The following is a 10,118-nucleotide window of genomic DNA, read 5'->3' on the forward strand; positions in this document are numbered from 1 at the left end:
ATTAGAATGGTTTATCTGGATATTAGCAATTGATCCCTTCTCGGGCTTTTGGCTAAGATCAAGTGCGGATATTAGCCTTTGATAACTACTCACAGTAAGTGAATAAATAAATGAATGATAAAACAGACCCTGGAAGGTTTTTTTTTTAAACTTAAGAACTAGCCAAAAAGCTAAACATTTGCATGCCGTTATTTTGACTGAAACTTCCTTTAAATGTGTTTCCTCTCCAGCTAGCATATGTGAAGAGTGACCTCTTATCCATTTACATACCTACCCAGAAGTCATGCGATAGGGTTTTACGTCAAGCTGTCAATTATGATAACAGACACAATAAGAACAGCCCGAGTGTTGATAGGCTGCTTCCTGACTTTATTGAAGGGCTTGTTGATCGTCCACTTGTGTCCTTTCAATTGCTTGCCTCTAATAAAAGACTACCTCTTCCCAGTGGTCTCAATGTACCTAGCTTTGGCTTTGCCATTTGCCAGGACAAACATCGTAAAGAAATTTCAATTAATTATCTCAATAAAATAAAAAATCCTACAGAGGCAATGTCTTAGGAAGGCCATCTGGTGTAACAGACATGTCCACTATAATGAAAAGTACCTCCAAATTTGAGTTGTGAAACTGTATCAAGGAAAGTGTTGAAAATATTTTAATATAAGGTGGCCCAGTAATTGAAATTGAAATAATAGCATTAAGTAGTCATGCAAGAGACGTAACATGCTGAAGCTCAAGCACCAATAAAACCCATGCAGTTGTGTGCGTACGTAATGCAAGGACCTGAGCTGATCAGGCCGTGCATTCATTAGAGCTAACAGTAAGTACTGTATATAGTCAGGAGATTATAATTTTGAGAGATGATGAAAATAAGCCTTACGTCTTACATACTAGAGCTTACTTGACTTTGTTGTCTCCCTTTGGAAAGGCAAGAGGGACCTCCCATTTATTTTATCGAAATCTCAAATCTGTATCAAAAGTTTATATGCTTTTCAATAGTTGGTTTGAATAGTAATCTTCTATTTCCAAACGAGAAGCTTCTTAACTACAAACTTTTACTTCCAACTTGCAGTAAGATTTTTTTAATATTTTATGCTGATGTATAATAGTAAAGATTTATATTTTTATTACAACCTTACACTCAAATAGAAGGGTGAAAATCAACGTAACTAGACCCTCTTTCATGCAACTTTCTATGAGAGCAAAGAAAGAAGGCCTGAGACTTCACAAATTTGTGGTGAGGGTGACCAGATAAGGAACTGGTGCTAATTCATGTAAGTTGTCTCATATTTGCCATTTATGCTAAAATAGGTAGACTGGATTATGGAATAATTTCTGTATTTTCAAATACAGAGCAACATCCAAGACTCTGCTATAGAGCTCCCATTTTCTCAGAGAGACAAAACTTGGGACGTGTACCTCCCCCCTTGCCTATCGTGGTGCACGTGCACAGTGCCCTCGTGCAGTACGAGGAAAGGAAAACACTGCTTTCTGCTAAACTTCTGTGAGGTTAACTCAGAGAGGAGGTCTTTGACATTTGTGAAAAGTTCCGAATCATAAAAAAGACATTTCTTTTTTAGTCAGGAAAGACTACAGAGCTCAGTTTCCCAAAGCAGGACCCAGGAGTTCCTCAAGCCACCACACCATCTTCCAACAGGAAAGTTAAAGAAGAATATGGAGTTCCAACTGATACCTGCTTTTAAGATCTCCCCAAGCCAACAGTGAGTGCATGAACTTAGCCAATCACCCTACAGACAGTCTAGTTCCAGACCTTGAACCATACAACACACAAGATTGTAGTAGAGGATAAAGGAAAAATTTCAAGTCCTGATCAGCCGGCATGAGTTGATTATCATGACCAGTTAGAGAGGTGTGTTTTTAATGGCAAATTATCAACAGGTTTACATGAATCTTTTTGAACTATTCTTCATGATTATGGATTTTTTTATTTTTTAGATTCAAACGAGGTATCATAGTTGCAGTGACAGGTGAAATTCCTGTGTCAGAAGAAATCTAGTATTTCAAGTCAGTTAATGACCGATAAGAATCAGTAATAACCATTATCAAGGAGCACAGAGAGGTATAATTACTAATAACAGCTGTATGTGTACCAAGTTGATGGGCATAAAAACATATACTTTTAGGATTCAAATTTGACAATGCGGATATATTACTCTTACAAGTGGAACATAGGGTTAATGTTAACATTGGCCATCTCAATCAAAGAAGGCCAGTATCCTTGTATATTAGAAGTGACTATTTTGAAAGGTCTACTTTATTGTCATCTTGTGGAAAGATTATTAATAAGATAGAATGATTCAACAATTTTAAATTTATCGTTAACCCTAATTTATGTAGGCTATATTAAAGTTCTTTTCTGATAAAAAATAGCACTGCACATTGCACATCAATACTTTTCATAACCTAAAAGGATAAATCTTTATAAAGCAACCGCCAATAAACTGAAGAATGTACCTGGCGACAATATTTATTCTTAAGGGGTCATGTATATTAAAGGCTATGGGGAATGTTTAAAAGAACTCTCTCAGACTAAATCCATTGCCTTTCTAATTTTGAATTTCTCCTAGCTAATATAAAATGATTGATTACCTTTATTTCATGTACCCCTTGATTTTCATTTTCATTCATCACTGAGTGCTTTAAACCAAATGCATTTAGAACCTGCTGTTACAAGAGTGGTCTCTTTTAAATCTTTGTAAAGTAATGAAAGGACACAGTAAATCAATCTCATTTCTGCTGTGGGAAAGCATAACCTTTACTCTACTGAAGTCACTTAAACTATTCCTGTCCCTCTGTTCCTGGATAGTAAGCCCAAAAAAACTTCAGCTCAATGGTTCTTTTAAAATTTAGAAGCATAAAAGTAATAATCTTTTAACTGGAATCTTACTTCAGTAATATTCATGTACAGTATGAGATGCACACACATGTTTTCTGCCTGCCTCAAAACTGTAGCTCATTATAACTTTGGCATATTGAGCTTCTTCGTTTCAAAAAGTAGCACTAAGTCTTCCATCATGCGCAGGGCAAAATATCCGTTTGCCTGGTAAATAACAGTATGTTCCATAAATGTCAACTGAATTTGACCAAACAAATATTATTTACATTGTTAACGGGTCTTCACTTGACATTGTCCACTTAAACAAGAAGTGGTGGTCTTTGATGACAAAAGTCTGTAGCTCCAGAATATATATGTATGTATATGTGTGTGTGTGTGTGTGTGTGTGTGTGTGTGTGTGTGTGTGTGTATTTTTTTTTCCAATTAAAATGTGCTCCGACCTCCATCTACCTGAAGACTCACACTTTCCTGAGGCTTGCTAAGTTTTCTTGATCTATCCTTGGGATAAGTGAAAGAAGTAACTTCTGCACGATGAACTTTTGTGATCATAATTCCCTGAGCCTCTAACGTGAGTCATAAATGACAGATATGAAAAGAATATTAAAGCTGCCATGGGTTAGCACAGGGGGATGGGAAGACTGCTTCTAAATGAAACTGGGTATAATCTTAATGTTTTTGGTGCTAAAGGTTTAAATAATGGAGGCATGTGTCTATGAATTAAAAATTAACTAGAAAGTAGAGATGTGTCATAAAGAATAATGCAAATCCCATGGTAAAAATATTTCTGAAAATATGTGGAATGATTTTTAAAAGAGCAAGCCTCTGAACCTATAAATCCTACATATGTTTTTAGAAAATACAGTGAACATATACATTTGTCAAATAGAACCATATTATAGTAATTATAACACATTTCATATTATAGCAATTTTAGAGGTGAAAAAAAGCAACATTCCAGAGAATTATGTTGAAAAGCCAATGGTGGGCAAAACCACTAATTATTATTTGGTATTTTTCTTAACTGTGTACAGATGTTTTCAGTTAGTTCTCACTCTTTTGTTTTGTTTTGCTTTTTAAAACTCTGGCACAGCCTCAATATCTTGAATAAGTTATCATCTTTAGGATTTCTCTCTGAACTCTACATGTGGTGACCTTTGATCTACGTGGTCTGCTACCTTGGTCCGCAACTGGGCAGGACTTGGGAATTCCGCGCGAGGCACGGCTAAGAAAGACACAACACAAGCTAGGTGGGTAAGTCCAAGACAAAAGAAGCAGGGATGAGTCCCTGCGCAGGCTGACCATGTACGTAAAAACAGACAGATGCAACATAAGCCCATAGATCTTACGAACGAAGAGCCAGTTAGTTATACCAGCTCTTTCTTATTCATAGACTACTTTTCCCTACTTAATATTTTGCACGCTGTTTATTTCGAACCGCTCTGCTATCAGAGTTTGAGAGCAGCAAACATATGCATCATAAAATATATTTAAATTCTGAAGTGTTTAGAATTATTTCTGTTATCCCTTAACTAGAATCGTGGGATTTCTGTATTGGTATGTTCCATGCTTTTGACTGTGGCTAATTTGTTTATAAGCCACCATTAATCCTGGCTGTATATTTTCACAGTTTGGGTAAACACTTCATTTGCATTAAATTTACAGCATTAATGAGATGTGAAATTTAAAATGCTACTTGAAACATAAATGATGTAAGAAAGCAGAACAAAAAAAAGTGTTTTATCACATCTGAAATCAGTAAACCAATTTAAACCTATTAAAACAGGAATGATGTGTCGCCCGAGATTTTAGCTTCATAACTCATCCTCTTGGACTAAAAGTCCAAAATGAGGAGTAAAACATCTGGAAAATATGAAAGAGCTCAAAAAAACACAAATTGTGTACTGCTTCTACCCTAATGGGCTTTTTAATCAGTTTTCAATTTTTTTTTTTTCTTCGGAAGCTAAAGGCTAGTAAGTTCTCAATAGCCAATGAGACTGAGGAAGATACCCTGGCTGAGACCCAGTTGACTCAATGGATGTTATGGATAGTCACAGAGATGGAAAAGGTCTTGAGCCAATTTGAGCAAGTCTATTTAGAGAGGCAAGAAACAAAGGATAAATGAGAAAATATTCTGGAAAATGAAATGATCAGTTTCTTTCCCAGAAGCCCCGGGAGCCCCGTTCTGAGTTCAGATCTGAGAGGCAGGATGGAGAGAGCACCAATGCGAAAGCGTGCTACACCGTCACACCTGGGGGAAGCTTGCCCACCTGTTGCTGATGTAGGAAGGATGGGTCTCTTGGGCTTAGTCCCACATATCGATTGGCTTGAGATGTGCCTGAGGCTGTGTAGGCTGATTAAGGAAGAACAAAAACAAAGATAAAAATTGTGAACTATCAGAATGAACACCCTGTCCATGTAAAAGAAAACCCTGGACATGGGACAGGCAACCAAAAAAAAAAAAAAGTGTCTCTATTTCTCTATTCTTTCGTCTGAGTGAACACCAAGTGACATTAAAGAAATGGCGGTTGACCTCAACTCAACCTGTTTACTTCCCTCCCCAAAAATCTGTCCAGTTAACCACATCCCAGCCTCTGGCGTGGGCATCCCACGTTTATATGCTCTTTATATGTACAGTCCGGCAGGAGAACCAAGGACTGGCTAAGTAGAAGGGTCCTTTTCCTACATGTCCTGTTTCACCAGATAGTAGTTGTCTGATAATGGGAGCATCAATGACAGTCTGTGATTCTAAGTGTAAGACTGAAAGTCTATTGGGAAAAAGTGAAAGCTTGTAATGAATGGGATTTTAGCAGATGTGCTTGATGATACAAAATGAAACATGTCTTACTAAAGAGAAAATCTAATATTCCTAACATGAGGGAGGAGCCTCTCTACTTATTATATCATATAGAGTGAATTAAGTCAGTATTTCATTTAGTGTGAAAATGACCTTAGATTTGATAGAAATGTTTTTGAAAAAAAAATTCTTTCTTTTCCATAAGCACAAAAAGTCAATTTCTTATGACTGGTCCAGGGAAGGGGTGGTGACACCTTTGAAATACTTGGCCACCAAGCACTAAGGACCAATGGTGAATATTCTTAAAGTTATTTAGTCTCACCCTGCAAGTACTTTTTGTTGAGATGCTCTTTGGTACACAGCGAATTTTCCAAAGAAAACATCTCCCTATTCCTAAAGATTTGTTTGTTTTCACAAGGAAAGGAGTTCCCAGCACTAAAGCATTCTCCTTGCCATGTGCTGGAATAAACAGAAGCACTACATTTTCACCACTCATGTTACATCTACAGGTCTGAAGGAAGCTAAAATGTTTGGTTTAACACTATCAGATTGATAAGAAATCCAGACATTAACCTTTAAAAGGTTTTGAGTTTTTTTTTAACCAAATATATTCATTCTGCCTGTTCATTGGAAGGGTTGCAGAACTAGATCCATTGAGGGTTTTGGTAGGTTAACTTTTTAAAACAGTGAAGATGCTCACAATTCATTATTAATTACTCCTGAATAAAGGGCCCATCCAAGGACAGCCGGAAGAGCCGGGGCCCCCACTCAATGTCCAGGCTTCTGGGATTCAATGGACAGCATGGACAGCTGGAGAAAGGTCTCGCCCTTAGAGACTCGCAACAAGCTTGCAGTATTTTTCTCTTCTCAGACATGAGAAAGAGGTTTCCCTGACCTGTGTGTTTTCTTTAATTTTATTGACTTATCAGTTCAATGACCCATTTTTCATTATTAGCACTGTCTCGAGAGCTAGAGCTACAAGTCTGTGTAGAGGAAAGAAAAAAAACTCACTATATTTCTTTTAAGCAGGAGTGGAAAATGGGCTGATACAGCCATCTTCACACAACCAATATATCCCTTCTGAATATTTTGCAATTTTATTAGTCAAATCAGATCCCTTTTTGACCAACCTGTAGGTGAGTACAAGAATAATGCATCAGCAAAGCAGGCTGACAGCACTCCCATAGTGAGCTGTGATCATTTGGGTCTGATCTACCCTTGAATGTCATCTATTAATGTCACTAGAAGGGTAGGTACCTGAAGTTTCTAGAACTTGGTTTGGATCATTTATCCTTTGACAGTCTTTCGAAAACTTAAAAAAAAAAAAAATCTTTGTTTCTATTTGCCTTAATTTAAATTGCTGACTTTGCTCAAAGATGCCAACACATCCACTTTTAAAAGCACTTGAGTGGCTGTACTGTACATCGCTAATCTATAGAACAAAAGAATTTTTAGTCTTCCTTGACTGTGCATTCAGGGAAGTGCTCACTGGACCCTCTACCAACAAACCAGTTAGAAAAATTAATGATTATTGATGGGAATTATAAGTCTACCTGGACTGATTAAGCTATGGGGTCTCATGAATTTTGAGAAAGAAATGCTGAATTCACTGTACCCTCAAACTATTGTCCTTTTTTCTTGTAGTGTTCCTTCCTAGGTTTTCAGAACCCACCCCCCAACCAAAAAAAAAAAAAAAAAAAAAAAATAGAAAACATCTTTCCAAAACCTGAGAAAGAGAGAGCCAGTGGGGTTTCTGTAATTTTACTTAGAACAGAGCATGTCAATTTTTTTTTTGTTCTAGGAAAGAAAATGACACCTCTGAATTTCAGATATGGAATGCATAATTGACAAGGAGTGGGCTAATTCCTCCTGACTGGAACTTTCTCTATTCCACTGTACTAGTTCTAGGAAGCCCGTTAGTTTGAATGAAGCCAATCGAAAAACTGGGTAATAATTTTCTTTGTATTGATGAGTATTCTGTATGAAGAAGCAAAGGATTCATTAGTTTATTGGTATGTTCTATGTCAAGTTCACTGGCTAAATCTCTGACATTTAAAATGTTATGGCCGTGTTAAAAAGCATTGTACCTGATGTACCATGATAAACAAAACAAACAAACAAACAAAAAAAGTCACAATGACAGTGTAGGTAGCTTACATGTACCTAATACTCAGCTTCCAAATGTCCTCATTCGCACCCAATATCGTGTTAACTGGTTTTTTGCAGTGACATAACCTACGGTAATATAAACATGCAATTATCTTCCAGAGGCATGGATTCAATCTGCCTTGTGAAGGACACTGATTTCTATAAGAATGCTCCAATAAGTAACAATGATCTGCTCTCTCTCTCTGGGTGACCGAGAAACCTCAAACACTACATTATGTTATTTGGTGTCTTTTTCAATGTATACCTTGAACGAGCAGGCATGACTTGTCATTTTTGTTAGAGCTGTTTATTCAAACGGATAAGCTTCTCCCTTTTCAAATATGATATATGGACTGAAATTTGATAAGAGAGAGCTTGTGATAGCCAGGCCACACACATGCCTGCTAGTTCCACATAAATGAGAAATCTCCATCGGGTGCAAAAAGTTGTCCTGTTCTCCACCTTGGATCAGGTATCCAATGGTGCCTTTGATGGACATTTCTCATTTCCTACAGAAATACTTACTGGTTGCTGTAGGTGAAGCTGCCTCACCTTCAGTGGATGTAGTGATGGGTTTAGTATCTGTCATGGTCAGGGTCACAGGTCGCACTGCACTGGGATGGGGAGAGGGTGCCAAGACAGGTGTGAAATGGCCAGGCACTTTCCCTACCACTTGACCACTGCTGTTAGGCTACAAAACAAAAACAGAATGCCCGGTGAAACAATCCAAAAGGCAGTCGTCTCGTCCAACAGCTCCACTCAGCGCACTTGGACGCGGGAACCCTACGTCCTTGCTGGGAACGCCACCAAGCCCTCTCAAGTCTGAGTCACGGAGACCAACCAGCGGTTAGTGGTAAAAAGAAGCAGCAGCATTTCAAAGAAAGTCTTCACCTTCGAAACACTTTGCATGGGTGAGTTTGTCTTTACAACCCCCCTAAGAGTCAGGCAGAACTGATCCTTTCGTTGGGTAGCACAGAAGACTCAAGGGGAGACTTACATGCTCAGCTCAAGACAACACTGTAAGTTCTTCCTGACCTAGGGAGAATTTGAGCCATGCCTCGTTCTTCTCTGCTCTTCGTTTTCTACAGTGAGTCAGTTTGGGCTTTCAGAACACAATTGTCACCCAATGATGCTGTCACTGACACAAAGAAGATGGGGTATCAAGGAGTCGAACACATCAAACTCAATGGTTTCCATCATTTCTAGTCAATCTGCATTCAGAAACTCTAGTCTTCCATCACATGCAAGGATGCAGGGACACACATACCAAACCGTTTAAATTCCAGGATCTCTACTTCCCTTTTGCTGATCTACTCAGACGAGCAGACAGAATGATATTTAAAGCATTTAAAATTTCAGATCCACACAATGATAGCCAATGATGGACTTGGTCTGACCTTACAGCTACAAATAAAAGATATCCAAAGTCAATTAAAATGTGCTGAAGTAAAGCAGAGGGGCAATCAAATATACTTTGTTACTTAAGTTCCTCCCCCATGGCCGGGCATGGAGAGTTACACAAAACATTATTGTTGACACTTGTGGGGAGCAACGAGAGAATCCCCAGGGCAATGACAGAAAAGATATTAATATCCGAGTTTTAGCCCCATGTATGAAAATAATGTCTGTGGTAGGAGACAAAATCCTAAGGGTACACTGCTTGGAAAAAAAAAAAAATACTGGAATGCTTTTTTCTAGACAGAGAACACTATTCTTGATTACCCTTCCTGTTGGACTTCTCCACTATATGGTGCTTATCCCAACTCACCATGAGAGTATTCTCCATAAATATTTAGCCTATCTAGTCAGTACTGTTAAAGGCAAAGAATGCAATGAAGCAGAATATTTATCTAAGTACCTGTCCATAAATTACCAGGAGTCATTTCTTTAAACAAAAAGATGAACAGCTAATAACACTTAAATACTGTAACTTACAGACATGAACTAAGTCTTTGGTTGGGTTCTTCAGAGGCCACATTACTTATTCTATAAAGAAAATGGACTTCTTGAATATCCTGCCTATTCATCATGAGTAATTTTAAGTATTTAACTTTATGTCAGGAAAATTGACCAGAGCTTCCCTCCCTACGGAAACCTATGAGAGTTCTATCTTTAGACTAATTTTATTTAAAATAATCCACTGAATAGCATGGCTGTCTCACGCTAATCGGTGCAGCAGCAATGCAATTAATCTCCAAATTGCTGTGGGGAGGATGAGGCATCTCAGTGGCTAGACTTGGTAATCAAAATCAGTACAGGGCTGGAGGAAATTTGGGAAGGGATAGTGGACCACAGGTGAACAAGCCCTCAGCACCCCCCCCC

At 38.1% G+C, this 10,118-nt stretch overlaps 1 protein-coding gene across 3 annotated transcripts in view; it reads right to left on the bottom strand.

The window, feature by feature from the left end:
* Positions 1-10,118, bottom strand: part of LOC111156574 (nuclear factor I B) — a 304,583-nt gene that overhangs the window by 19,958 nt on the left and 274,507 nt on the right. For 2 of the 3 annotated variants that reach the window (XM_022517559.1, XM_022517561.1), the window contains exons 9-10: positions 8,349-8,487; positions 5,122-5,204 (exon numbers count right to left, since the gene is read on the bottom strand). In XM_022517559.1, the coding sequence (XP_022373267.1) occupies positions 5,122-5,204; positions 8,349-8,487 (222 nt within the window). Of the gene's footprint in view, positions 1-5,121; positions 5,205-8,321; positions 8,488-10,118 lie in introns of all 3 variants that reach the window. The other variant, XM_022517560.1, reaches the window with a different exon arrangement.

The sequence above is a fragment of the Enhydra lutris genome, unplaced genomic scaffold, assembly GCF_002288905.1.
Source record: "Enhydra lutris kenyoni isolate GAN:26980312 unplaced genomic scaffold, ASM228890v2 scaffoldscaffold47, whole genome shotgun sequence".
Taxonomy (NCBI): Eukaryota; Metazoa; Chordata; class Mammalia; order Carnivora; family Mustelidae; genus Enhydra; species Enhydra lutris.